General features: G+C 55.6%; 13 protein-coding genes across 13 annotated transcripts; 7 read left to right on the top strand and 6 right to left on the bottom strand.

The window, feature by feature from the left end:
• Positions 1–1,559: 1,559 nt before the first annotated feature.
• Positions 1,560–2,561, bottom strand: PHYSODRAFT_510634 (hypothetical protein; the record flags this gene model as incomplete). The annotated part of the gene is made up of 2 exons (XM_009532511.1): positions 1,560–2,177; positions 2,427–2,561. Coding segments are annotated over 2 exons (753 nt in total), but the record flags the coding sequence as incomplete, so codon positions are not given.
• An 872-nt stretch (positions 2,562–3,433) lies between these two features.
• PHYSODRAFT_385225 (hypothetical protein) lies at positions 3,434–3,904 on the bottom strand (the record flags this gene model as incomplete). The annotated part of the gene is made up of 1 exon (XM_009532510.1): positions 3,434–3,904. A coding segment is annotated over one exon (471 nt), but the record flags the coding sequence as incomplete, so codon positions are not given.
• Positions 3,905–5,699: 1,795 nt separating this feature from the next.
• PHYSODRAFT_511036 (hypothetical protein) lies at positions 5,700–6,278 on the bottom strand (the record flags this gene model as incomplete). The annotated part of the gene is made up of 2 exons (XM_009532509.1): positions 5,700–6,058; positions 6,158–6,278. 2 exons carry the CDS (start codon positions 6,276–6,278, stop codon positions 5,700–5,702), a joined length of 480 nt encoding a protein of 159 aa, XP_009530804.1.
• A 1,666-nt stretch (positions 6,279–7,944) lies between these two features.
• Positions 7,945–8,614, top strand: PHYSODRAFT_286601 (hypothetical protein). Its single transcript, XM_009532508.1, has one exon. The coding sequence runs from the start codon at positions 7,971–7,973 to the stop codon at positions 8,511–8,513; it is 543 nt and encodes a 180-aa protein (XP_009530803.1). The 5' UTR covers positions 7,945–7,970; the 3' UTR covers positions 8,514–8,614.
• Positions 8,615–10,603: 1,989 nt separating this feature from the next.
• On the top strand, positions 10,604–11,196 carry PHYSODRAFT_286600 (hypothetical protein). Its single transcript, XM_009532507.1, has one exon. It carries the CDS (start codon positions 10,629–10,631, stop codon positions 11,142–11,144), a length of 516 nt encoding a protein of 171 aa, XP_009530802.1. The 5' UTR covers positions 10,604–10,628; the 3' UTR covers positions 11,145–11,196.
• A 151-nt stretch (positions 11,197–11,347) lies between these two features.
• Positions 11,348–11,977, bottom strand: PHYSODRAFT_513904 (hypothetical protein; the record flags this gene model as incomplete). Its single annotated transcript, XM_009532506.1, has 1 exon — positions 11,348–11,977. The coding sequence occupies one exon, from the start codon at positions 11,975–11,977 to the stop codon at positions 11,348–11,350; it is 630 nt and encodes a 209-aa protein (XP_009530801.1).
• Positions 11,978–12,252: 275 nt separating this feature from the next.
• PHYSODRAFT_335151 (hypothetical protein) lies at positions 12,253–12,518 on the top strand (the record flags this gene model as incomplete). The annotated part of the gene is made up of 2 exons (XM_009532505.1): positions 12,253–12,283; positions 12,316–12,518. 2 exons carry the CDS (start codon positions 12,253–12,255, stop codon positions 12,516–12,518), a joined length of 234 nt encoding a protein of 77 aa, XP_009530800.1.
• A 303-nt stretch (positions 12,519–12,821) lies between these two features.
• On the top strand, positions 12,822–13,953 carry PHYSODRAFT_547042 (hypothetical protein). The gene has a single exon (XM_009532504.1). It carries the CDS (start codon positions 12,918–12,920, stop codon positions 13,884–13,886), a length of 969 nt encoding a protein of 322 aa, XP_009530799.1. The 5' UTR covers positions 12,822–12,917; the 3' UTR covers positions 13,887–13,953.
• Positions 13,954–20,702: 6,749 nt separating this feature from the next.
• PHYSODRAFT_512454 (hypothetical protein) lies at positions 20,703–21,026 on the top strand (the record flags this gene model as incomplete). The annotated part of the gene is made up of 1 exon (XM_009532503.1): positions 20,703–21,026. A coding segment is annotated over one exon (324 nt), but the record flags the coding sequence as incomplete, so codon positions are not given.
• Positions 21,027–21,757: 731 nt separating this feature from the next.
• On the bottom strand, positions 21,758–23,244 carry PHYSODRAFT_316661 (hypothetical protein; the record flags this gene model as incomplete). Its single annotated transcript, XM_009532502.1, has 6 exons — positions 21,758–21,851; positions 21,911–22,320; positions 22,389–22,478; positions 22,552–22,623; positions 22,698–22,919; positions 23,185–23,244. 6 exons carry the CDS (start codon positions 23,242–23,244, stop codon positions 21,758–21,760), a joined length of 948 nt encoding a protein of 315 aa, XP_009530797.1.
• Positions 23,245–23,906: 662 nt separating this feature from the next.
• Positions 23,907–24,815, top strand: PHYSODRAFT_452362 (hypothetical protein; the record flags this gene model as incomplete). Its single annotated transcript, XM_009532501.1, has 1 exon — positions 23,907–24,815. A coding segment is annotated over one exon (909 nt), but the record flags the coding sequence as incomplete, so codon positions are not given.
• A 512-nt stretch (positions 24,816–25,327) lies between these two features.
• PHYSODRAFT_510564 (hypothetical protein) lies at positions 25,328–25,834 on the bottom strand (the record flags this gene model as incomplete). Its single annotated transcript, XM_009532500.1, has 1 exon — positions 25,328–25,834. The coding sequence occupies one exon, from the start codon at positions 25,832–25,834 to the stop codon at positions 25,328–25,330; it is 507 nt and encodes a 168-aa protein (XP_009530795.1).
• A 103-nt stretch (positions 25,835–25,937) lies between these two features.
• PHYSODRAFT_316657 (hypothetical protein) lies at positions 25,938–26,520 on the top strand (the record flags this gene model as incomplete). The annotated part of the gene is made up of 3 exons (XM_009532499.1): positions 25,938–26,091; positions 26,173–26,310; positions 26,387–26,520. The coding sequence occupies 3 exons, from the start codon at positions 25,938–25,940 to the stop codon at positions 26,518–26,520; spliced, it is 426 nt and encodes a 141-aa protein (XP_009530794.1).
• Positions 26,521–26,704: the final 184 nt, after the last annotated feature.

The raw sequence follows: 26,704 nt of genomic DNA, 5'->3' as shown, positions 1-26,704 counted from the left end.
TGGATGAGGACTTCCTTTCTAGGTCTGGTAACCGGTGGCAGCTGGATGATAATGTCTCGCGTACGTCCAATCTGGATGGTCGGGTAGTCGCGGGCCCGTAGCGGCCTGCCTTTTGCGCCGAGGATACATGCGTTGTTGTCCCATGGTGCGTTAAGTAAGAAGTCCACGTCCACCGGTGGATTATCTTGCCGTGGCGCCGCGGATGTCGTCACGAGAATGACTTTTGACTCTGGTCCGATCCAGCAACAGTTGCTTACCTCGGGACCCGCGGATTGGGGTCCTGCAATAGTTTTCACGTCGTCAGGGGATGGTGATAAGTTTCGAGAATGCGCTTCCCATAGTTCCAATTTTCCCAGGCCTTGGGCCGAGATCTGCGGTTGCCCGAAGTGTTCACGGAGCGCAGCCGAAATCATGGCTGGCGATGTTGGCCTGAACGCACAACAAAATTTTGTGCGTTCTTGTTGGGGTGCACGGCTGCGTGCCAGGCTGCTGTGTAGACGTCGTCCGGAGAATGGAGCCATTTGTCAGCGAGGTTACTCCTTGATACTGCAAACGCACTTGCAATGTCTTGAAGTCCAAGCCCGCCGTGTTGCTGCGGAGTGTAGACTAGAGCAGGGTTAAGCTTGTGCTTGACTGGCTCAGTTCGTGTGGTGGCTGACCAAACGAAGCCTTTTTGCAGCCGTGCCAATTCTTGGAGCGTGGCTTTGGAGGGGACATACTGCCGTCCAGTGTACAGGATCGCTGGGAGCGCTATTGCATTGAACAATGTCACCCTCTGGACGACGGAATTGCCCATGGTAGTTGCTATTCGAAGTCGGCGTTGAATGTTTTCAAGTCGGATTGCCCAATTGAGCTCCGTCGAGTCGTGGTTGCCGACCCATTACCCCGTTGCCTAGACGTGGCGGTTGGTTCTTGTACAGGGAACCCTTGCCATCGCGACGGCGCCTTCGCTGTGTTGAGACCAATCAATACACTTTTTTGAGGCTGGACATGTAGTCCGGACAGCTCTCCGAACTTCTCGAGAATGGGTTTCACAATGTCGAGTTCCTTTAGAGATGCCATGTACACAGTACTCCGGAATCCGTCAGGGCCAGCGGGCAGCCCTGACGGATTCCGGAGCTCACAGGCCATGGTTTGGATATATTGCCGTTCACTAGGAACTGCGCGGTAGTTCCTTCGTGTAGCGTCAGGATTACGTCCAAGAATTCAGGAGGAAACCCGTAGCTACGGAGGACAACTCGTGACAATGTGTCGTACGCCTTGCGGAGATCGAGGCATAACACTGCCGGTGATTCTTCCCACGGTTTCGTCGGGTCGTCAAAGCTGGTCGCCAGAATCGCCCGTAGGAGTGTGACTGTTTTGTCAATGTTGCGTCCCCGCACAAAGCCTTGCTGAGCCGAGCTGATGATTCTGGGTAAGATAGCGTGAAGTCGTTCAGCCAAGATGCGTCCCAGAACCTTGTACGCTGTGTTTAGCTGTGCAATTGGTCGGTAGTCCATTGCATCAGCTGAGTCCCCTTTCTTTCGGAGTGGGATGATCGTAGCACGCAGGAACGAATCGGGCACCCCTGACCCCTTGAAGATGGCATTGTAGAGTCTCGTCATACTCGGTGAGAGCTCGTCGGCAAAGTCTTTGAAGAAGTCGTGGTTTAGACCAGTAGTCCCCCCTGCTTTATGCCTTGGTAGTTGCTGTATCGCGGCTATCGTTTCAGCTTCCGTGATGGGAGCCAAAAGTGCTGCCACTTCGTCTCGCCGGAGCCGCTTTTCCACCGGAATCTGCACAAAGCGGGTGAACTCTTCTTCGAGGGAACTGGAGTCAACTGAAGCGTGGGATGCCCCAAACACGTGATTCCACTCCGAAGCCATTCGCTCTTCACTCGGCATGGCATCCGGGTAGAAGTGACCTGGAGAGGGATCAATTCTGGATATGTGCTGGTCTCGCTGCCATTCCGAGTTACGCTTAAACAATTTTCGCGCTGTTTCCGGCGATTGCTGTATGCTATCACCGAAAGACCGAGCAGCGCGGAGACGTGCTGCCGCATCGAGGTCTTTTTGATGCTCTGCTCGCGATGCCGTCGGTTTTCGTGTTGCTGCTCGCAGGTTTTCGAAGTAACGTTGTGTCTGCTTTCGGTCCTGTCGACTTGTATCTCGAATAAGATTCTGGATATCTGCCACCAGCTTGTCCCATTGACCTAACGGGTTACCTCCGTTGTCGAATGCATCCAGTAACTTGCGAAGTCCCTGTCCAAGTGCTTCTCGGACACGCTCTGGTCTGCCGCTGACGATCGGGTACTGGATCGGGCGATGGCTCCTTTGGTGTCGAAGGTCTCCCAGTGAAAGTTCCAACCGAACTTCATGATGGTCCGAATTGTGGGCCGGGGGTAGTGCTTCCACCCACTGCACTGCCGTATAGGGCTGTCCTTTGACGTAGAAGCGGTCTAGGCGGCTAGCCCCATCCTTTCTCCAAAAGCTATAGTGGTGAAGCGGGTCATGATCCACATCTTCTTCGTCAAGCTGGTACTTTAGCGAGACTGCGTCAGTTAGTTCGAGCCCTTGCAGCATCTCCTGCAGGTACGGACTTTCGCAAGAAGCAGTGCTCGGTTTTCGAGCTGTTACCCGGTCTTGCTGAGGATTCAGCACACAATTAAAGTCACCTCCGAGTTTGATGGACTCATGATGGCGTAGCCAAGGGTCCAGGTCCGAAAAAAAATTCCAGGCGTTCCGCTTGGTCGATAGGAGCGTAGATATTGACAAGCAGCCAGCCATCGAACTCCACAGCCATCACTCGATTGGTCCAGCTTTCTCGTTGCCAAGGTCGAACTTTGCTGCTCACGTGCGGGGTGCAGAGTATTCCCAATCCTGATGATTTCGTTTCTGTAGTGGTCCAGTAACTCAGCGGATGCTCCGGTGCCTTTCGCGCCCACGTCCGGTTCCAGCGTTGCTTGACTGCCCGAACTTGCTCTGCCGTGTGTAGTCGCGCGTCTTGTACCATGATGACGTCGGGCTCCGTTCGCCCACGATGCCTTTTCCAGCCGTTGAGCCAGTGTCGTCTTGCTTTTTTTGCGAACCCCATCAAGTTTTGAGTTGCAATTGATACTGTTTGTCTTGCTTGTTTTCCTGGTAATCTGCGGGGCTGGGCCGATGCAAACAATGTCGAAACATTGTATAGCTCACTGAAGTAGTCAGCTTCTAGAGGCTCTGCTCTCACGTTGCCGGTTTCCTTTAGCATGGTTAATGAACACACGGGTCTGGAACTGAAGTTGAAGCCTCATCGCGAGGCTGCGACGCGCGTAGCGCCAGCGTTGTTTCAATGATGACCCAACACTCGAACGTCTGCGCTCGATACAGCGCGGCATGCAGTGCTGGTACTCGTTCGAGAACAACAACCCGAGGTGTTCTACAACTGAGCTGAGAGGTCCAGGGGGTGTTGCTGCCAGCGCCCGTAACTCGACTTCGTATATGAAGGCAGCTACGATCATTCTCGAGAGTACTTGCGTTTCGCTCTTTTGACAGAGCTCAAGTAGCCGAGAATTACCAAAGTTCGCCGCTTTCAGTGTATTCCACATCACCGGTGCGTAGATGTCCAGCTTTTCGGGACTTCCGGCAGCAGTTTCCCGTAGGTCCGCGCAACGTTCAAGCAGCCATTCTTTGCGACCGACATCTTGGTCAGGTACTGCTGCCCAACTTTCGAGACAGTGTAGTAGACATTCTAGTCGACTCTGTTCGGTCCACGTATCTAACACCGCATCCGTCATTGTGCTCAGGATATATTCTGGCGATTCGAAGCTCTGAAGCATCCGCAGTAGACTTCGTGGGGCCTCGGAGACTGTGTTTATCCACGTTGTGGTATCTGCAGGAACTGTCGGGAATGGTGACGTTGATTCCTTTGCCCATCGAGTTTGCAGCCGATTCCACCCCGCTTGTAGGTGGTTTTTTCGCAGCCAGTTGCTTCCAAGTTGGGAGTCTAATCCGTGAAAACGACCGACACCGGTGCGAGTCGTTCCAGTGTCTCCTTCGTGAGGGTCAGCATCCGCCTGTGTGGACATCGAGTCTTGACTCCAGACCGATCCGCTGGTATTGCTGGGGCTTGGGTCTGACGGGGTTACATCCATACTGACTTCGCCTTGCCGTATGCGTTCCTGTCACGACGGCAGTTGCTGTATAGTGATGTCATAGGTTTCCGTCCATGTTGTTACCGCTGCCGAGTCATCCCAGTCTAAGTCATGCAGCTCCTTCACCTTACCAAGGGAGAGTCCATGGATTCCCGCCGCTGGGAAAGCGTGTAACTCGGATTTCTGGCTACCCCCATGTTCCTCGATCGCGTCGACCTCCTGGCGTTCAGCGTCAGTCAGGTGATGTCCGTCCTTCTCACTATTACCTGCTCCCATTTCAGTCATCGTCACGTCGTTAGCCGAATTGTCCGCACCAGCAGACAGCGTCAGGTCCACAACTTCCTTTACACTTACCGATCCTGCGGCAGTCATTGGAGCGGTTGGCTGATTGAAGCAAAGTCGCATGTAGTGCCGTGCTGTAAACAGCAGAACAATTGGAGCTGCGCCCTCTGCGTACGTTGCTTGACGCGCCGCTTGAAGCCGCTGGATCCATCCCTCTGGTTTCTTCCCTTCGTAGTTGCGTTCCTTCACAGATGAGAGTCTCGCCCGATTTTGCTGCTTCGGCTGGCTGGAAGATTTGATAGTTGGCGTCGACCAATCCCGAAGGCGCAACGACCACAAAGATTTTTCGTTGAAGAATTTTTGCCAACAGCCGCAGCGTCACCTCCGTGCCCCAGTAACGATAGTCGATGTATGCTGCAAGCTTGAATGTTGTGCAGCATAGTGCGTGCAAGTAGTCCTTCAGACCTTGCGCTGATTGCGCCTCCGTTAGGCGCTCTTTGCCGTTGGCTAGGCCTTCGTCCAACGAGCAAAGTATCGCTTCACGAATATCGTGAGGAAATTCTTGCTCGAAGTAGTGGCTTACCGCCGACCACATTCCTTTCTTGAGCGTCAATGTCAGATTTTCCAGCGCAGGTACGCTGCTTTTGTCGGCGAAGTCTCGGTTGAGGAGAGCCATGGCCACCGCATAGTACTGGCAATTGCCTGTTTTCGGTGTGGCTACCCGCTCCAAGTTACAGTGCTGGAACACCCGTTCACCGGAGTTCAAGGCCTGCTTGGGCTGCTCCGCCAGTAGCGCCGTGGCGTTGCCTACGTCGCCCTGGTCGTCCACAATGTGCTTCGCAGCAATTTGCGACTCAATGAGACGCTGGTGCTTCTCCATTGCAGCCGTTCGGTGGCGCTGCCTCCCTTGTATTTCCTCACTGATAGAACGTCCGACGGTCTCTGCAGACGGCTTCCTTGGTGCTTCTGGGGCGTTCGCTGCTTCGACCTTCCTTACATTCGAATACGCGCGCTCAACCAGAGCCTGGAGGTGCTGAGCAGCGCGCGGGGAGCCAGCAGTGACCCATTGTCCGGTCGGCTTAGGCGGCGTGCGTTGTGCCGATGGTGGACTCGGCGATGCAGGCTTCTCAGGGATCCTAGTGAGCAGTCGAACAGTGGGCGTCGGGGCTTTAGCTGCTACTGGGGGTGGGGGGGATGCCTCCTTTTCTTCGATCCAGTACTTTTCTAGCTCCGCGATGCTAGTTATCGTACTCGCTTGGTGGGGAAGTTGAGCAATCGCTGCCGTGGTCACCGTTACACAGTAGTGCTACTTCCAGGAATCGTCGGGCACGTTACACTGGTTTCGGGTGTGGCCAGAGGCCCCACATTTGAAACAAGGCGGTGCCCTAGAACGGCTTGCATGTTGCACTAGGATTTTGTGGCCAGCCCAGCCGATGAACCGCATTCCGTTGAGAAATTCGGGGCAATGTGTGCTCTTGAAGTACACGTCCCATGCATCCGTCTGTAGCTTACGGGCCTTTGACGACGGTTCTTGCCACGTCGTGTAGGACCCATGGAACTGTCCCTGGATGAAGGCATCGAGTGCTGATTCGTCCAGAAAGCGGGACACATTGAGTAATCGAACGTGATAGCACTCCCGCGGCTGCTTGTCGCGGATGCCATCCGCTCCAACTTGGCGGGCCCATACCAAAGCCGCTCTGGTCTTCAAGTCCACGTTATCAGTGAGCACCGCGGGATGTTCGTTCTGCAAAGGGATGCGTCGACTCCGAAAGGGGAGGGAGTGAAAAACGGCGCTCCACTTAGTGGCGAGTTCCCTCGTCCAGAAGATGAGATGGACAGCGTGTCGTCCTTCATCGTAGCAGACCTGCTTGGTTTCTCGTAGCATAGCGACCACCTGCGTCCTGTCATAGCCTCCTCTTCCCACCCCCAATAGGATCATGCCTATCAGCCGTTCACGGGTCTGAAAATCGGGATATACTGCAAAGTCGGGTTGGAGAAGAAGGACCAGGTCTCCCTCCACTTGGGCCTTGATCGTATTTTGGATGACTCGTAGGGACGCATTATTGCAGATGCGTTTCAGAAACTCCGGCAGATGTTCACAGAGAATAGATCCTTCGAGGAGACCTCGGATCACTTTCTGTTCTGGCTCCGTTGGCTTGCGCAGTAGTGCAGGAAATCCGAATGGGGCTTCACACAAATCCCGAAGTTCATCTATTTCCTGCGGAGAATAGATTTTCCGCAGAAATCGAAACGCCGACGTGGAAGATCCCGTCATTCGACATCATTATCCGTAGCCTCATTTTTCGAGAGTAGCTTTTGGGACCATGGGTCGCTCATTGGTCCTGCCTTGACTTGAGTTCAGCGATACGGTGGTCAATTGTCTTCGTAAGTGGACGTGTATGCGCTTTGTAGATCGACCGAGCTAGATCGTGCATGGCTGCCCGCCATTGGCGCTCGTTCGATCGCCCACTGCTGAGATGAGCCTGCAGGAACTGAAGCATTCGCTCTCCTTCTTCATCGGTGAGTTCCGGGTAGTGATTGCGGTCAGCAGGGAGCGGTTCCTTAGGTCGTGCGTTGAACACCTCTGCGAACATCGCTTCGGCATACTCGACTGCGCTGACTACGTCTTTGACCCTGGTGAGATCGAGTCCGGTAAGCTCACTGCGTAGATACGTGTACATCTCTGCTAACGTGAGCTTCTCGGCCATTTCCTCCTCGTGGACAGCGTTGGCCTCCTCTGCGGCCCTGGCTTCTTGGTCTGTTGCTGGAGCAACCTCGTCCATCTCCACATCGGGCCCCGGTGCCTGGGACGTGTCAGTGGGTGTTGGCGAAGTCATGTCGATCACCTCGTTATCCTCTTCTTCACGCGCTACCCTGCCGTCGTCCGGCGGCTTGCCGTGCCCTCCCATGAGTCCTTGACCCCGGGGTGCTGGTACCGTGGTCGTTCGATTAGAGTGCCGTATAGTTTAACCAAGTGTTTCACCCGCTCTCTGTGATACTTCACGCCTTCCTCGTTTAGAAGGTTCCCCCCGGACACGCCGTCACTCTCGTCACGTCGCGGCTAGTAAGCAAAATCGGAAGTGCCGCGGCGGACAGCGGACCCGCTGTTGACGAACGAGTGGCGTGGCGCACACCAATGTACCGACTTATGGGTACATCGACTGCGTACCTAACGATGGAGGACGGCAAGTTTTAAATGTACCTACAGCCCGCAGACGCGAGACCAACAGGTTCACGCCTTCCTATCCATTTCGACATGCATAGATTCATGCTGCCTATTTGCGCTGTTGTTGCTCAGGTCCGCGTGGCGGGAGGTTCGCATCTGTACCACGGCGGCTGCTACGGTCTCCGATTGGCAGAAATCCAGTTCCCTTGTCCTTGCGGAGTACAGACGCGCGGTGTAGCTCTTTGACTATTTTCTGCGATTGGCTCAGCAGCCTCTATTATTCCGTCCGAATAGAAAGAGAGACCTCTTTCCTACCTCGGAACTGGTGGCTCTTGTTCGCGGCCGCTCACCAATGCGAGCCGAGAGGGGCAGTAGCTTTTCGGTCTCGAGACAAACAAGCAGTCGATCAAGATGTTGGTGTGGCAGGATGTGTTCACGGAGGACGAGGTGATGTCGGACTCGAACAAGGTCGGTCCGTGCAAGGACCTCGAGGGCAACGTCGTCTCGGGCATGTTCCAGGTCGAGTCCAAGACGGTTGCCAAGGGCGCCGACAACGTCGACATCGGCTGCGGTGACGCCTTCGGCGGCGAGGAGGAGCAGCTCGACGACTCGGTCGAGACGGTCAACAGCGTGATCGACGACTCGGTCGGCTTCGGCTACATCGAGACGGGCTTCGACACCAAGGCCGAGCTCAAGACGTACCTCAAGTCGTACTTCCGCAAGACCATGAAGTACCTCAAGACGTCGAACGCCAGCGACGAGGACCTCGCCCAGTTCAAGAGCGACGCCCAGGAGATCGTCAAGTTCCTCGTGTCCATGTTCAAGGAGCTGCAGTTCTACATGTTCAAGTCGTGCGACTCGGAGGCCGGCCTCGCCTACGCCTACTACCCGGAGGGCGCCGTCGCCCCCACCTTCTGCTACATCAAGTGGGGCCTCAAGGAGGTCAAGTTTTAAGCGCGTGCGAGCGCTAGACGGGGGTCCCGCGCTGCCGTGCGGGGCTTTCTCATCTTGACCCGCGCATTAAACTCTAATTAATGCCTCCTCTTCATGTACTCAATTTCTTCTAGCTTGCTGGTTGGTTTTTTTTCTTGCGATCCGAGTGACCGGCAGTTAGGCGTTATGCCGCCGCTAAAATGCGTCTTACCGCCGCTAAAATGGCTTAATCCGGTGTGGAACCAAGTGGCTCTCGCAGCCCAAAAAACATCTAAAAGCGGGCCAGCAGCTGGCTAAAAATCATCGGACACGGCGCTCCCGTGCGACTACCGGATTGGCCTCAGCAGGACCACGTCAACTTCAGCGGCGCCAGCTACAGGCTAATCAGATCGGGTGCGAGCGCTGGCCAGGCTGCAGGCAACGTAAGAGGCTCTAGGCCGGTCCACGCCAGTAGCGGATCCTCTGACCATGGTGCACTTCGGGCTGCGGCTGCGCGACAACGCCGTGGCCGAGTGGCGCGGCGACTACCTCGACTACGACGGGCTCAAGCGGCTGCTGGAGCGGCAGCGGCAGATCGACGAGGCGCTGGCCGGCGCTGCAGCTGCCAGCACGGCGCTCGAGGTGCGCGCGCCGACTGACGTCGAGGACGCGCTGAGCGACCACAAGTGGCGCCCCATGGCCACGGGCAGCAGCGCGCAGCTGGCCCACAAGATCAGCAGCAAGCTCCCGTTCCTGCGACTGGCAGGCACGCCGCCGACGTCCTCCGAGTCTGACCAGCTGCAGACGCTGCTCGCGTCCCCCGTCGCCTTCGAGGAGGCGCTCGAGCACGAGTACAGCAAGGTGGAGCACGCCTACGCGCGCCACGCCGCGCAGCTCGCCGAGCAGCTACAGCATTTGCAGGCGCAGCACCGAGAGGACGCGCCCGCGACGGCGCAGGAGTCGCTCAAGAACTCGCTGGTCGAGCTGCATCGACTGCTCAACCTGCTGCATAACTTCGCGCTGCTGAACTACACGGGCTTCGTCAAGATTCTCAAGCGCTACGAGAAGATCGCCAGCTTCCCGGCGGAACAGCGCGAGCAGCAGAAAGCCAAACTGCAGACGTTCGAGTTTGCGAAGGCGCAAAAGTCTTTCGACCTGTTGAACCAGGTCGAGCGATCATTTGCCGACTGGTTCTGCGATGGCAACAAGACGGTGGCAGTGGCGACGCTCATGACCAAGAAGGAGGACTTCGTCAACTGGGGCCACATCTACCTCGGCATCAAGGCTGGGTCGTGTCTCATCCTGCTGATCTGGGTGTGTTGGGACTCGCTGGTGGTCCCTACCTTCCACAGCGGCCGCGAGAACCATCTCATTGACCTGGTGCGCACTCGTGCCTACCCGGTTTACCGTGGCATTGGCTGCCTGCTGCTTCTGCACTGGCTGGTGGGCGTGTCGCTCTACGTTTGGCGCGCAGCTCGGATCAACTACAGGTACATCTTCGAGCTGGACCCGCGCCGTGCCCAGTCGTATCCGCAGGTCTTCGGGGACGCCACCAACATGACCATCGTGTTTCTGGCGAACGTGCTTCTCTACTACAAGGTCGTGAACGGCTACTTCCCGGAGGAGCTGCTCCACCGCGGCTACTACCCGCTGGCGCTGTTCCTGTACACCTTCTACTTCTACGCGATCCGCCCATGGGGGCAGCAGCTTGGCATGCTGCGAACGGTGTGGGAGGTTGTTTGGTCGCCGCTGTATCAAGTGTCGTTCTTTCACACTTTCGTGGGCGACTACCTCACCAGCACGGTGAAGGTGACGCAGGACGTCACCTGGTCCGTGTGCTTCTTCGCCACGAAGGAGTTTCTGCGCAAGGATATCGTTCCGTCGGGTGGTGACGTCCCGGACTCGCATTTGTTGCCCACGGATATCGACCCGGATGAGCCGACCTGTGCCAACAACGTGTACTATGTGAACGTGGTGGTGCCGCTGGTGTGCGCGCTCCCGCTATGGTGGCGCTTCCTGCAGAACCTGCGCCGCGTGTACGACACGAAGACGTGGTGGCCACACCTGCCGAACGCTGCCAAGTACGCTCTGACGCAGGTGGTCGTTCTCTTCGGACTGTTCCACCCGCTTCACAGCGATGACAGCGAGGAGAACGCCATGCACATGCGCATGTTCGTGGTCGCGTGGCTGTTCCTGTTCACCGCGAGTTCGTTGTACACGTGGGTGTGGGATGTTACGATGGACTGGGGGCTTGGCCGGCCTCAATACAAGTTCCTGGGCGACTCGCAAATGTTCTCGCACAAGTGGGTCTACTATGCCGCCATCATTGGCGACTTGTTCCTGCGATTCGCGTGGACTCTGACACTCATTCCGCCGCGTGGAGCAGCTCGCTGGCTGCCGCTCTACCTGCAGCCCTTTACGATGGTCCTGGAGCTGTTCCGCCGGACATTCTGGAGCTTCTTCCGGCTGGAGAACGAGCACCTGCGCAACACGCAGGGCTTCCGTCGCGTGGACTTCATCCCGCTGCACTATGACCACGGCGTAGGCGACGTGGAGAAGGACGGCGGCGACGAGGTGGAGCAGCTGGACTTTCGGATCTTCACGCTCAAGATCTTGGCCGTGCTGTTCACCGTGCTGGGGCTCAGCGTGGTTGCCATCGTCATTGAGCGCTGAGCGCGGTAGGCACCGATGCTAGCATACAATATCAATACAACCGAAACCAAGGAACGTGTACAGCTTTGTCGTGGCTTCAAAACGTAGTACATACATGCAATAGTAGGTAAGGCGCCTGCCTGCAAACCACGGAGCTTCGAGGCGTTCTCTCCGTTAGTTGAAGACGGCAAGAGAAGTGAAAAGTGTATCGTGTGTTCTGACGCTCACTTCCTCAGCGCCGCGAGCCGCATGGTCAGGTCGTCCTGCGACTTCTTCTCTCGTGCGGCCTCCGTCGTGGGCAGCTCCGTGCCCACGAGCCCGGCCGAGTCCAACTGGCCGGCGATTTTGAGGCCGTTCTCGTCCGCGACCATCTGAATGAGGTCGTCCACCTGGTCGGCGGGCGTCGAGAGCGACGTGCCGCTGCTCATGGCGCCCTCCATGTAGGCGGAGCGCACGTCCATGTCCTCGAAGTGCTTCTCGAACTGGTCCATGGTCTGCGAGATCTTCTCCACGTTCATGGACTCCATGACCGTGTCCATGCCCTTGACCACGCCGCTCATGTTGGCCTTGAGCTGCCCCATGCTGATGGCCGTCTGCACGCGCGCCGCCACGGCGTCCATGCGCGAGGCCAGCTGCAGGTAGCTCAGCGCCTGGTTCTTCTCGCGGATCACGTTCTGCGCGTAGATCTTGGCGCCCTCCATGTTGCCCTGCTCGATGGCCTTCTTGAGCTTGGCCTTCTGCGCCACCTGGTTCTTCTCGCACTTCTTGGCGTTGCGCAGCAGCGTCTTGGCCGTGAACTTCATGTTGAACAGCTCGTCCTCCAGCTTGTTCTTGCGCGAGAAGATGTTCATCATCGTGGCGGCGGCGTGCGTCTCGACCTCTATCCGGCAGTGCGGCACGCGCGCAGCTCTTCTTCTTCGTCCGTGAATCCCCGCTCGAAAGTCGAGTAGAAATGTCACTAATACGAGTTACCCAAAATAGTGAGTAGCCAGATACAAAGATCTGTGTGATTCCAGATTCCAGATAGGCGTTTCAAAACTGTCGTAGTTGAAGCCGACGCTGCGCGATGCAGGCTTGCCCCTCGGCTTCAGGCAGCAAGCAAGCACCTTAATGCATGCTTACATGCTCGATGCCAGCGGCGTCAACTACGGGACTCGCCAGTAAGACACCCAAGCGGCTTGCCCGGGGCAAGTTGCCCCGCCGGGAGTACTACGCGGCCGCCAGCCCGGCGTGTACACGCCCTGGGATTCCGCCAAGGCGCAGGCCAACGGCTACTCCCACAAGTTGTGGCACAACCAGCACCAGCGCTTCGACACGCACGCCGAGGCCAACGCGTACATGGCGGGCTACAACGGCGGCACCGGCAAGGCCGGCAATCCCCCTGTGCGCGAGTAATCGAGGATGCAGATCTCCTCAGATGCGTTGCCACCGCGGCAACACCCTCGTTGTTGTGCACTGCTCTCAATATTCCTGCCAACATCCGCGAGCGTAAGTGTCGTAAGTGAGGTCATTTAACAAGAGGACGAGCGGTAGTAGTAGCGACCAGATGGATTTCGCGTTGAATGCATGCGCGTTCCGTTTTACAGCCGATGACGCGCAGCTTGCCGTTTCCGGCGGCTGTTGGCGGCTCACTCTTGAACCCGCCGCCTCGGAGCCACGCCAGTCGCCTTCCTTCTTCCAGCCGCCATGATGAACGACCTCAAGCCTGCCGCGCCCGAGTCCGTCCCGGTGTCGCTGTCGCTGCCGCTGCCTTCGCACGTGACCCGCCAGCACCATAGCCACAGCGTAGACGGCATGAGCCCGCACGCCAACCCCAACGTCAGCTCCGTCGCCACGCTCGCTGCTAGCAGCGAGAACCCCACGCACCACGTGCGCCGCCTCTCCACGGGCCAGATCTCGGACGAGGCCGTTCCCAAGGAGCGGATCGACGTCATCAACGACTACCTCCAGGAGCGCGTCTCCACTCGCCCGCTAATCGGTGTCGTGTGCGGATCCGGCCTCGGCGGCCTCAGCAAGTGCCTCTCCAACCAGGAAGTCATCAAGTACGAGGACATCCCGCAGTTCCCGCGCTCCACTGTCGAGGGCCACGCGGGCGAGCTCGTGTTCGGCGACTTGGACGGCATCCGCGTCGTGTGTATGCGCGGCCGCTTCCACTGCTACGAGGGCTACGCCATGCGCGAGACAGCCCTCCCCATTCGCGTCATGTACCTCCTCGGCATCAAGTACTTGCTGGTGACGAACGCCGCGGGCGGCCTGAACTCGGACTTCAATGTGGGCGACATGATGATCATGAACGACCACCTGAACATCCCGGGGCTGTCGGGCCAGCACCCGCTTATCGGGCCGAACGACTCCCGCTTCGGGCCTCGCTTCACGCCGCTCTCGAATTGCTACGACAAGAAGCTCCAAGATCTGGCGCTGAGCGTGGCCGAGAAACTCGGGCTCTCGCATAAGGTTCGGAAGGGCGTGTACTGCTTCGTCTCCGGGCCGACGTTCGAGACGCCGACGGAGTGCCGCTTCCTGAGACTGGTGGGCGGTGACACCGTTGGCATGAGCACCGTACCCGAGGTGATCGTAGCCGCCCACTGCGGGCTGAAGGTCATCGGCATGTCCGTGATTACCAACAAGGCGCTGTTCCCAGGCGAAGAGCGCGAGCCGGCGTCGCACAACGAGGTGCTGGAAACGGTCCAGGCCACGCAGCACGACATCGAGACGTTCGTGCGGGACCTGATCGCAGCCGTGGGGAAGCAACACCACTCGTGAGCGAGGACTTGTGCTAAGTTATAGGTTTGCTAGCTGCGGGCTGGGTGCAAATAAACGGCGTAGTTGCACTTTTGAGTCCAGGTTGAAGTGGTTTTGAAATCTGGTACTTAAATGCTTTGATCGCAAATTGGCTCACCCTTTTCGGTCACAAATCATGCCAGTCAATCACTTGTTTTTCGTGTGAACAATGCTCAGTCTTCAACTCTTGCGTTACCGCCAACGATTGCCAGCACCACCATGATGAACGACACGAAAACCCCGCCAGCCTCCTCGGTTCACCCAGACACCGCTCCCAAGGAGCGCATCGACGTGATCAACGACTACCTCCAGCAGCGTGTCTCCACTCGCCCGCTCATCGGTGTCGTATGTGGTTCCGGTCTCGGCGGCCTCAGCAAGTGCCTCGCCAACATGAAGTACGTGGACATCCCTCAATTTCCTCGCTCCACCGTAGAGGGGCACGCAGGAGAGCTGGTATTCGGTAAAATGGGCGGCATCCGCGTCGTGTGTATGCGCGGTCGCGTCCATTGCTATGAAGGATACTTGATACAGGAGATCACTCTGCCCATTCGCGCCATGTTGTTGGAATGCACATTGAAGACCAAGTTGAAGGTCAGAGTTGAGACCCGGGCGAAAGCTGAGACTAGGTACCTGAGAAAATTAGCAGAGCTGAGAGCTGCGGGTCGTTGCATGAGAAACGGGCTCAAGCCCGAGAGTAGTGGTAAGAGCTGGGAGGCCCAGCCATTCAATCTTTTTCCTTTTTCCTACTAGTGGTGGCTCCAGGCCGTACGGACCAACAAGTGCACCATCCAAAAGGGTACTGAGCCCAAGCACCTACGGACTTCCGGCTGCACGCGGGTAATCCAAGATGGCGGAACCGCTGAAGTACACTAGCGAAGGAGTTCCAAAGAACTGGAACGGAAAAGACTGGCAGCAGTACAAATGGGCGATGATGATTGTCTTCAGGAAGAAGAAGCTCGTGGAGATTGTGGAGGGCAGTATCACGAGATCGTCGCTGACCTCGGCGGAGGCAGAGGACGACTTCGATGACAAGCAGTTGACGATCATGCAGATCATCGGGATGTCGCTACCAGCGGACATCTTTCACCAAGTGCGCGACAAGACCACCGGGACGGACATGTGGAAGGCGCTTTGCGTGATCTACGAGAGCCGGGCAAACAAGACGACCATGGCTCATCGCGCAGAGAGCATCCGGCATGAGCTGGAGATGATTAAGCTGTCACCGGGTGGAGATGTTAACAAGCATTTAAGCAAGATGTTTAATTTGCGGACGGAGTTGCTTTCGTTGAACTACCAGTTTGATGATGTCGCCATGGTTGAGCTGATGCTGAACAGCTTGCCGCACCAGTACGAATTTGAGAGTCTGAAGAGTGGAGTGCGCTACAACAGCGCAGATAACTTCATCACGCCAGAGCGGACTCGCGAGCTGATTCGTGTTGCGGACTCTCGTCAGAAGGCATACCAGGCCAAGAGCGGGACTGGACAACGCGGTAACCAGAAGATTGGTGCGACTAGCGGGGCTGGCAGTAAGGTGAAAACTGGAAATGGTGAGGACCAACAACCGGGTGGCAAATTTAAGGACTCAAAGAAGAAAAGACCCAAGTAGTGCTTCATTTGTGGGAGCACCGAGCACTTGAGGGCTGAGTGTCCTGATCGAGTGGAGGGCAACCACGGGGGCGGAGCTAATGCTAATGAGCAGAAGCGGAAACCACGTGCGAACATGACGACTCGGCACGATGCGAGCCGTGACGCAGATTCGTCCAGCGAGAACGCTGAGCTTGGCGAGTCGGCGAGTCGGCTGGACGCTCTGATAATTGATGCAGTTTGTCAGCTGATTCTGGTGATGCTGAGAGACTAGCGACATCGGAGGATGAGGAAGTACAGGAAGGGAATGACTCTCACGCGCATGTTGGCTGGTGGTATGACGGCCAAGACCATGACGAAGGCGAAGCAAACACCAGTAGTGGCTGGTGGTACTTCGACACCGCCGCGAACATGCACGTGACAGGGAACCCCTGGTACTATGTTGCCTTTACTCCGGATCCGAGTCAGTCCCAGCATATTCAAGGCGTGACTGCTGCTTTGGCATCGCGAATTGCTGGAGTAGGCACGGTAGCGCTGATTACTACGGTTGATGGAGAACAAGCTACAGTGACTCTGAACGATGTGTTTTACGGGCCTGGTGCTACGCACGGATTGTTTTCCATTGGACTAGCTGCTGAGCAGGGCTTTGATTTTGATTATGATCGTCAGTCACAGGACTTTCGAGTGCAAGATGAAGGGAGGACAGTGATTGTGGCAAGTCCACATGAGGCAACGTGGGGATTCCAGGTTACCCACCCGTCTAATGGTGATATCGTCGGACTGCAGGACCAGCTTCTGAACAACTTCACGGCTGCGGACGGTGTGGCATCGCTCAGGCTGTGGCATGAGCGGCTGGGTCACACTTGCCCCCAGTATCTGAAGGTGATGGTCGACAAAGGGCTCGTACGTGGCATGCTGATGAAGCAGCGCGACCTTGGTGCCTGTGACGCATGCCACATTGGCAAGCAAAACAAGAAGCCGCACCTAAAGAAGCTCGAGCGGAACCCGAAAACGCCAAACCAAGTGGTCTACGCGGACCTGCTGATCCCGAGCAAGGACAACGGTACTCGCTTCGAAGCTGTGCTCGTCATCATGGACGGATTCTCCAGATTCGTGACGCTGCACCTGCTTACGAGTAAGTCTAGCGAAGTGGTAAACCGACACATCAAGAAATATGTGTTGTGGGCAGAAAGACAAGCTGGTCGACACAAGGTTCGTCAAGTTTTGACGAGAACGCTCCACGTCAAATACAAAGTTTGCCAAATCCTGACAGACAAGGGTGGAGAATTTGTTAACACGGAGATGGAGTTGTGGTATAAGGCTCATGGTATCGAGCATGTTCTGGTTGGCCCGAAGCGTTCGCAGTTGAACTTATGCGAGCGGACTCATCAGTCTCTCGTGGAGATGATGAAGGCGTCGATGCACGATGCTGGATTTCCTAAGAGTCTGTGGCCTGAGGCTCTACGGAACGCGGTGTATATCAAGAACCGCATCTACAACAAAGGCACAGGTGGGGTCCCGTATGAGATGCTGTTTGGTGTGAAGCCTGACTTGCATCACGTACGCAAGTTTGGGGCGCTCGCATACGTTCACGTACCGGTCACACCAGGAAGGAAGAAGCACCATGACAATGCCAGTTTGGGTTTCGTACTCGGCTACGCTGAGGACGTGATAGGCTGTAAGGTGTATTTCCCGGACAATCGCACAGCAAAATTTGTGTCGGACCTCCGTGTTGCAGAGGATGTGATGTACCGCGACAGACATGAAGTAACTGTGGAGGAAGATGACTTGGAGTCTTTGCACTTTGTACAATCTGGTAAGATCGTCGAGGACGACGACGCTGTCTCGACACTCTATGAGTCTACTATGGAGTTGGAAGCAGAAGGCAATACTGCCACCGCGCCATCGGTACACGAGACCATGGCCGGACCGACCGTGGATCTCGAGAGAGGCGAGATGTGTGGCGCTCCGAGTGCAGCTCCAAGCGCAAGTGCAGCTCCAAGCGCAGAGGCAAGTGGAGATTTGAGTGCACTTCCGAGTGGCAGTGGCCGCTCACGCACAGATACCAGGGAGGCGTCTCGAGCGACACCAGCTAGCAGTGTGGCGGATGTTGGTGGAGTGACGGCAGCACTACCCAGTGAGCCTGCAGAAATACGACGTACGCAGACAGAAACGCAGTGTGAGCTTGATGAATTGCAGAGTGAGCTTTTGACTGGGAGTCAGGATGATCGTCCGAGTGATGACACGGAACGAGAGCAGCACTCATCCGTGATAGACTCACCTGGCTATGGATTCACCACCCAAACACGATGTTGCTGCAACGTCCGATGCTGCATCTTGTGACGGTAGCGAGTCGGTTGCTGGTCAGTATGGATCTGACGTAGGCGACACGGAGGAACTTGATGATGGAAATGCAGTGGCTGCTGAAGAGGAACTTGACGATGAGGAAGCGACTACTGTTGCGAGTGTCTGTGGAAAATTGATGGGGAAACGTCAACGTGACGAGACCCCTTCTGAGGAGATTCGTGTAGTGCAGAGTGCTGAGAGGCAGGAGCCAAAGCGAACTCGGCGCACTGGGCTGCGCGAGTATCATCAGCGTCGGCGCCCGGCCTACTTGCGGGACTATGTGATGAATGTGACGCAGAACACGTCACGGGTGTTGGATTAGAATGGCCGTCCGATCCGAGCAAGCGATGTACGCGTTCCTCGCAACCACAGGGAGTCTCGACGTAGCAAGTACCGGGAGTTTTTCATAAGGGCAGAGCTGGAGGAGATGGCTGCGATGAGGGCACAACATGTTCTGGAGGAGATCGCCATCGAGGACGTGCCCAAGGACGCAAAGCCAATCAAGACGAGATTCGTGTACGATATCAAGACGGACCACCAAGGCTAGGTAATTCGCTTTAAGGCGAGGCTGGTTGCACTTGGCAACTGCCAGCGCCCTGGAATCGATTTCGGTGATACGTTCTCGCCTGTGGCTCGTATATCTTCGTTTCGTTTGATGGTTGGACTAGCAGGAGCACTGAATCTGACGCTCTATGGCGGAGACATTAGTACAGCATACCTGAACGCGAAGCTAGGAATACGGCAGTATGTGAGGTCGATTGAGGGGTTCCCCTGTGAAGTGGATGGACACATCTACGTGGTAGTGAAGGCATTGTATGGGTTAAGACAGTCTGGACGTGAATGGAACACCGAGTTGAACCGGTGGATGCTGGATCGTGGCTACCAACGGTCTTTGACTGAACCCTGCCTGTATTATCATGTTGAAGGTGAGGAGATCATGCTGGTTTTGGTCTATGTGGATGACATCTTGGTGGCGACCAAGGATTAAAAGCAGAAGAAGAAGTTGTTCGAAGACCTGGACAAGGAGTACGGACTCAAGGACCAGGCACTTTTGACGCAGTATCTCGGGGTGGAAGTAGAGCAAACCGCTGACCGCTTCGTCATCCACCAGAGCAAGTACGCTCGAGAAATTTTGGAGAAGTTTGGCTACGCTGAGGCACACTCGGTTGGGAACCCGATGGAGGTGAATGCTCGCCTCGTGCCGCTTGGTGATGATGAAGAAAGCGGCACCAGCTTTCCATATCGAGAGGCAGTGGGTATGTTAATGTATCTGACCACTAGTACCCGACCTGATTTGGCGTTCGCACTGAGCCAGCTGAGTCGCTTTGTAGCAAAGCCATCCAGCAAGCATGTTGGGGCTCTGAAACGAGTCCTACGGTACCTCGCAGGTACCGTGAACTATGGAATTACGTATGACCGATAGTCGAGCGAGTCGAAGACTGTGGTGCTTGAGGGCTACTGCGATAGTGACTGGGCCAACGACCCGGAGACCCGCAAAAGCACGACAGGTTTCGTGTTCACGCTGGCTGGTGGGGCGGTATCCTGGATGTCGAGACGCCAACCCATCGTCGCTCTATCTACGGCTGAGGCAGAGTACGTGGCCGCCTGTGAAGCGACAATGGAGGCAGTTGCAGAAAGCAACATTCTGCAGGAAATACTGCCACACAAGTGTCTGAAGCTGCGCATTGGTATCGACAACCAAGCCGCGCACATCATGGCTACGAATCCTACGTACAGCCGTCGCACCCGGCACATTGAGTTGCGCTGGCACTTTGTGCGCGAGCAAGTTGAACGAGGCGTGATTGAACTGCACAAGATAAGAGGTGAGGTGAACCCCGCTGACACTTTCACGAAGCCGCTCGACAAGCTGCGTCTGCAGAACATGCTGGGGCTGGCCGGCATTGGTGATGCGGATTAGTCGAAGCTCATGCTTCGAGGGAGGCGTGTTGGAATGCACATTGAAGACCAAGTTGAAGGTCAGAGTTGAGACCCGGGCGAAAGCTGAGACTAGGTACCTGAGAAAATTAGCAGAGCTGAGAGCTGCGGGTCGTTGCATGAGAAACGGGCTCAAGCCCGAGAGTAGTGGTAAGAGCTGGGAGGCTCAGCCATTCAATCTTTTTCCTTTTTCCTACTAGTGGTGGCTCCAGGCCGTACGGACCAACAAGTGCACCATCCAAAACATGTATCTCCTGGGCATCAAGTACCGCGAACGACACGCGTTTTGGCGGTCGCTTCATCTCGCTGACGAACTGCTACGACGAGAAGTTGCAGAATTTGGCCCTCGGCGTTGCCGAGAAACTCGGTCTCGCGCAGGGCTCGGTAAATTCCAATATCCGTAACAATAACTCGCAGTAACTTATGGGAATAACTTACTGATACCCCGTCACCAATTTCGTGCAATAAAAAATAGGAAGTCTGGCGCTGAAATCTATACAACGTGTGCTTGGTATGATCACTTCCCCATGACTTCGACGGCAAATGGTGTGCAAGAGGAGTTTAAAAACACTAATAAGTATATAATAGTAAGAAGCCATTGCAACTTACTTTTGCTGTGAAAATCTTACAGAAATCGAGCTCAATTGTAATAGAATGCGATATACTAAAAACAAAAATTTCGAACCCTTGAGGTTTGTATCTGAATTACAGGTGCATGGTATCTAAGGCATGCTTTGGTAAGTGTAGGATATGCTGTACGGTGATGGGTAACCGAAGTAAACTATCCACATGAGCTAAACACTTTTGTTCTTCTCGCCTTTATGCTCAACTCTTTTTTTAACTCTACACTTGAGTTGTGGGGGGAAAAACCAATTACTAATTGGGGAACGTTGGAGAGTCCAATCAATATTATATTGTATTTTGCTTAGCCCTGGTCTCGCGCACAAGGTCCGACGTGGCGTATACTGCTTCGTTTCCGGGCCTACGTACGAAACTCCGACGGAGGCCCGCTTCCTGCGACTCGTCGGCTGTGATGCTGTCGGCATGAGCACGGCCCCAGAAGCTATTGTGGCTGCCCACTGCGGTCTCAAGACGATCGGCCTCTCTGTCATTACCAACAAGGCTGTCTTTCCGGGGGAACAAACCCCTGCCGCTTGCCACGAGGAAGTGATCGAGACAATTCAGGCCACGCAAAACGACATCAAAGCGTTTGTGCGTGATCTGATCGTCGCGGTCGGCCAGCAGCACCAATCCTAGACTCCTTCAAGTTGTCGAAGTTGCAGTTTTGCTGGGTTGTTAGTTGACGGTACCATTTAGTTTGTAAGTAGCAGCCTTTCGTGCCCTAGACGAAATCGATAGACGGCATCGAATAGAGCACTGTTGCGGAGAATTCCCTACTACATATGCAAAAAATACATTGACAGCAGAACAGCCGAGTATTGCACGCTCTTTAATTGAACCTCTCAGGTTGATCGCCACCGTTATACAGGATACGGGCCTATGGATATTTTACTTTTACTTGCGAGAACTATGGTTTAGCCGTGTGGGAATATTGTTATAGTTTTATCGCCACATTCAGCTGAATGAATTCTATTTTTTTTATTGTTGCGCCTGCTTCCCCACCTACACGCTCTTCACGGACCGCTCGAAAAACTTGATGCACCCATCGTAACTCGCGCTCACAATCAACCCTGTGCACGCATTCGTATTCACGTCGTCGCTTGCCTCCAGCTTCGACTTGACCATAGCGAAAGTGCTGGCAGGGGCAAACAAAGCAACAGTGACAATGCCGTTCGGGGGTTCAGCAGCTAGAGCACAAAGCAATGTTAAATGACGGAGAAACTCGCAGTTGGCAGTATTGACTCATTCGAACATGGATACCTGTAAAGAATTCGTAGGAGGAATTGCGATCCTGCTTGCTGCTTTTCACGATGCTCATAGACCTGAGGTATCTGCGGCACGCACAAAGTCCTGAGAAAGACAACTAACTACATTTCCTGCGACAGGATAACAAACCTTGCTTTGTTCCAAACGTAAACCGAGCCGTTCTCGGACCCACAAATTACGAAGTCTCCGTCTTGGCTAGAAGTGCAACGATGTCAGGTTATGAATGAGCGAACATCATAAAGTATTCGTCGTACCTGAATCTCCCCTTGATTTGAAGGTGGCCATTTACGAGGCCCTTATACTTGCATATTCGGGAATAGTTGTCGACTGAGAAAAGCCGCATGCGCGAGTCGTTTGTGCTGACCAAGAAATACTTGCCCTCCGGATCAAACTCGATACCGGTGACCTTGCGCCCCTTTCTCATCGACCCCCGACTGTTTCGGCACTCAATCTGCGTGTAGTAATTCATCTGCTGGTGCGAGTTGACTTGGTAAAAAATGCATTGGCCGTTCAGTAAGCCAACAATGGCACGGGTGCCGCTAGGGTTAAAGCTAGCAGCTGTGATCATCACTGGTGTCTGGACGTAGGAAACCACGCAACCGTCTGGAATATCCCACACGCGTGCTTTATTGTCGAAGCACCCGGATAAAAAGTATCGGTCCTCCTATTTTGTGAAAGCACCAATATCAGATAATGTTCGTAGACCTCGATAAGAGATCGCACTCAACAAACCTTTGGGTGAAAATCCACCGCTGGCACACTGTCAGGATGATGAAATACATGCAGACAGTCTTCGCGCGAGATATGCCACAGCCTCACCGTCTGGAACGGCAACAGCATAAGTCAGGACCAGGCAAAGCACTACCATGGGAGCGAACCATGGCTAAAATCTGACCTTGTCCATTGATGCCGACAGAATGAAGTTGCTGCGACTCCACGACACATCGACGATCGGCATTGTGTGCCCCTAAGACAGCGATACGGTCAGTTTTGTGTGGATACCAACTCCAGTAATTTTAGTGGCTCAATACGCAGCCTCACCTGGTACGATCTCTCGGGCTCAGCATCAAGAATCTGCTTTTCATCGCTCTCTCTTGCAACCTTTGCATCTTCTTCGGAGCTAATTTGAACCTTCCAAACGCGTAGGATGGCATCTTGACCTCCTGACACGAGCCGAGCGCCATCGTGGCTAAACTTCATTGTCCAGATCGTGCCAGTGTGCTTCGATAATGTCTGCGCCAGGCATAAATCGTCGAGGTCTCGCTTTTCCTTTTTGCAAGACGTCACCTAGATAGGATGAATGAAGTTAGAACATAGTGAACATGATCTTCTCAGCGCAATTGGTGCATGAAGCGGTACCGGAACATGGTTCCTTTTCACTGGTTCTTTCGCCTTGGACTTGATCGGGAATTTGGACATGATCTTGGTCAGCGACGGTCGCCTAGTTTTGGTTCGTTTGGCCTGGACCAAGTTCACCTGATCAATCACTCCCCTGTGTGCTGCACACCCGAGTTCATATTCCACGTACCTCTTCTTCTTGGGGAGCGACGAAGTTGTTTGGGAAGATGGAGTACGAGTCCGCTGGCATGCTGGCCAAGTCGCGGATGTCGAACACTTCGCCCGTGTCCTTGTTCTTGACAATGTACTTGCTGTCATCTGGGTCGCTCAGCTTGGTCTCCAGCTCAGGGCCCCCGGATTGCTGATTCGTCGCCGCGTTTGCAGCTGTAGACCAAGAAAGCGGTTAGTATTTTGACAGATCTTAGTGCCGCGGCGCCTTCTGTACGCACCCGCAGACGCTTGTCGATGGGCCTCCGCCTCTACGTCTTCGTGCGCGTCGTAGAACTAAGCAGAGCAGCCGAACACCAAGCCAGAGTCAGTCACAACCCTCCCTCTAGTCCAATTATGTTTGAGCCCGCACGTCTTCGTCCGATAGCAGCCCGCTGTCTTCGTGTCTGGACGCGCGTCCGTGCTCCAAGCGAGCAGCGGGAGCTCCAGCGGGGGTCGGAGCTGGTGGCGCTATGCTGCTTCCTGTTGCGGGGCCGGCACGAGCCTCCGCCGTGTCCATATTCCTGCAGTTTCCGGCCGCTGCAGTGCGCGGAAGGCGGAGCTGCCGGCGCGGCTAAAAATAAACTTCAACCTAGTGACCATCACTCTGCACGCTGAAGCGCCACGACCTTCTGGAAGGAAAAGGATCCGCACTCCGGATTTTGCAAGACGACGGCGAGCATGACGATCTCCAGCCCCGGCGCGGCGCCCGAGCCGGACTTCTTCTCGCTGCACACGCGCAAGCCCAAGACCATCGACGTGGAGATGCTGGACTACGGCTTCGTCGAGCGCTGCACCGACCTGGACGAGCTCAAAGGGATCCTGGCGACGCTCCGGTCGGGCAAGGAATGGCGCTACCCTGACCTGGAGAAGGCCACGGAAAACCGCATTCTGGCGGTGCTGCCCGAGCGAGAGCGCACCAAGATCGTGCGGATGCGCTCGGGGCCGAGCGCCAACGAGCTGACCACTGAGATCGACGAGCTCGCGAACTGGGCAGCGGCGATGGACCTCAAGAACGAGGCACTCAAGAAACAAACGCCGATCCAGCGAGAGCTACCGCCTGTTCGAGGACAGAAGTCATCTGAGGACACGAAGTCAAGTCTGGCGCGAGCCCCTGTGAACGTAGACAAGAGCGAAGAGAAGAAATCCAAGGCGATCCCAGCGTACGATTTCAGGTCTTGGGAGAAGTACGACGTTGACAAGGCTCTGGAGGAAATCGACGAAGAGAGTGAGCGGGCGGGCGAGCAGGCGAAAAAACAGCGAGAAGAGCTGGAGAAGCGAGCGGCGGCACGAAAGCGAGAGCTGGAGTCGCTTCCCAAGTCGGTGGAACTCGAGAAACTTGAGCCGGAAACACGAAAGTTGTACGCGGGCTACGAAAAGCAAAAAGGGAACGACTGCTTCAAGGCGAACGAGCTGGAGATCGCGCTGCTGCACTATACTCGCAGTATGGCATACGACGATACCGACGCGATCCTTTACGCCAATCGTGCATTGGTTCATCTCCGCCTGAAGAACTTCGCGGCTGCGGAAGATGATTGCACGCGCGCCATTCTACTCGATCCGGGATACATGAAGGGGTGGAGTCGTCGAGGAATGACTCGCTACCGGAGGGGCAAGTACGCTGAGTCCATGCAAGACTTCGAGGAGGCACTGAGACTGGAGCCCAATAACCGAGAGGTGACAAAGTTGTTAAAAGCCGCAAAGGAAAAACACGAGGAGGTCAATGGTGCCTTGTCAGGAAACCAGGCAGTCTCACCCGTGAAGGACGACCCTCAAGACGAAGTAGAAGAAAAGCCGTTCAAGCGCTTTGAGATCATCGAAGACGACGACGACGATGAAGACGACAGTGGTGCTGGTGGAAGCAAGCCAAGCGAGCACAAGAACAACCAGGCCACTCATGAACACCATGCGGATCAGTCCGACAAGCCTTTCACGCGTTTTGAGATCATTGAAGAGGAGGGTTCTGACGAAGACGACGATTAAACGTCCTTGCCCAAGCAGTCATCAGAGAACGGAACACACCACGCTGTCAGCAATGACCGTAATGGAAAACACCTTTATTCCTTGCGTAGCAGGTTGTGGCTCCACCGGTCTAGCTGTTGTTTTTGTATACATTCCTGCGAATTCTAGTCGGTTTCCATGTCGGTCGTCTGGCTGTCCTGCTTTGTTGGTGGACGCACGACCCCCAAGCCGGGCTTCGCTGTGGACAGGAAGTAGGAGCGAGTGTCGCCGAATGACAGCACGGCCGCCTTGACGAGCATGCCAGGCGAGAAGACCTCCTCCATCACGAGCTTGTCGATGTCGTGGTTCCGCACGTCCTCCAGCCTGATGGTGCCCGGGAAGGCCTCCTTCAGCACGGTCTCACCCACGCACAGGATGTCCACCATCACCTGCCGCGACATGATCTTGGCCACGCGGCAGATGACAACGTCGCCGAGTCTCAGCACCTGCGCCGACGCCACCGTCTTGCCGGCGCGCGAGACTTCCACGACGTCCTGCGAGATGCGCCACTTGCCGCAGATCGACGCGTAGATGGCCCCGTCACGGACGTAGGCGCCGCTGCCGGCCTTGAGCTTGCCGTCCGCCGCCGCAAGGCGCTGGCCGGGCACCGCGACGTCTCCTGCGCTGCTCATGATGTCAACTGCGTCCATCCACTCTTTCGCGGCCGCGGATTGGCTGGCCGGTACTGTCAAACTTGAAATTCACAGTTGGGATTCCGTTGGCGCTGCAACAAGCATGGTGCGGCTCAAAACGCGCTACCTGGTGGTGGAGGCCACGGGCGCTCGCAAGCTGGCGGTCAAGAAGGAGGACATCGCGGCGCTGATTCGCGAATCCATCTCCAAGAGCTACGGAGATTTCGGGTCGGGGCTGGCCCAATACGCATTCCAAGGTGGGCGGGTGATTGAGAGCTCGGGTTTATGACGTGGTTTATGACGTGCAACGCTGACAAGTTTTGTTGTTGCCTTGGCAGTGCTTTACTACAACACGCACACGAGGCTAGCAGCTATTCGCTGTGCCCGTGAAATGTGCAAGATGGTGGAGACGTCACTGGTGTTCGTGACGGAGGTGCACAACCAAGACGTCAGCATCCGAGTGGCTCGCGTGTGCGGTACGGACACTGCGGTGGTTGGTCTGTTGCAATCGCCAGTAGAGCTGTGCTCACCTGAGTGGTATGTTGTTCTCAGGCTCGAGCCGTACGTGCAGAGAGCACCTGTTGAAGTTGTCGCTGCAACGCGCCAAGACGCTCAATTTGTATGCCTCGCAGCCAGACTTTGAGCAGGAGGTGCAGGCAGAAATCGCGCTTGTCGATCCGCAGTGACGAGGCTAGGCTATTTAATGCTCAATGCATGTGTTCACGTGTTGAATCGAGTGCGTGGGTCTCCAGTACAGACTCGCACGTTGGAAAGCAACGCAGTGGTCGTTCAAACTCATCCGCTCCCCTGTATATTCTGTCATCAACTCGAGTAGCACAAGCCACCTCTGTTGCGTTGTCTTCGGTCTGC

The sequence above is a fragment of the Phytophthora sojae genome (genome assembly GCF_000149755.1).
Source record: "Phytophthora sojae unplaced genomic scaffold PHYSOscaffold_6, whole genome shotgun sequence".
NCBI classification, from domain to species: Eukaryota; Oomycota; class Peronosporomycetes; order Peronosporales; family Peronosporaceae; genus Phytophthora; species Phytophthora sojae.
Note: the sequence above shows the minus strand (reverse complement) of the source record. Positions and strands in the feature narration are given on the sequence as shown.

Bases quoted from the DNA above. Each gene is read 5' to 3' on its own strand.
- PHYSODRAFT_547042 (XM_009532504.1), top strand. From the start codon at position 12,918: ATGAGCCCGCACGCCAACCCCAACGTCAGCTCCGTCGCCACGCTCGCT.
- PHYSODRAFT_286601 (XM_009532508.1), top strand. From the start codon at position 7,971: ATGTTGGTGTGGCAGGATGTGTTCACGGAGGACGAGGTGATGTCGGAC.
- PHYSODRAFT_286600 (XM_009532507.1), top strand. From the start codon at position 10,629: ATGCACATGCGCATGTTCGTGGTCGCGTGGCTGTTCCTGTTCACCGCG.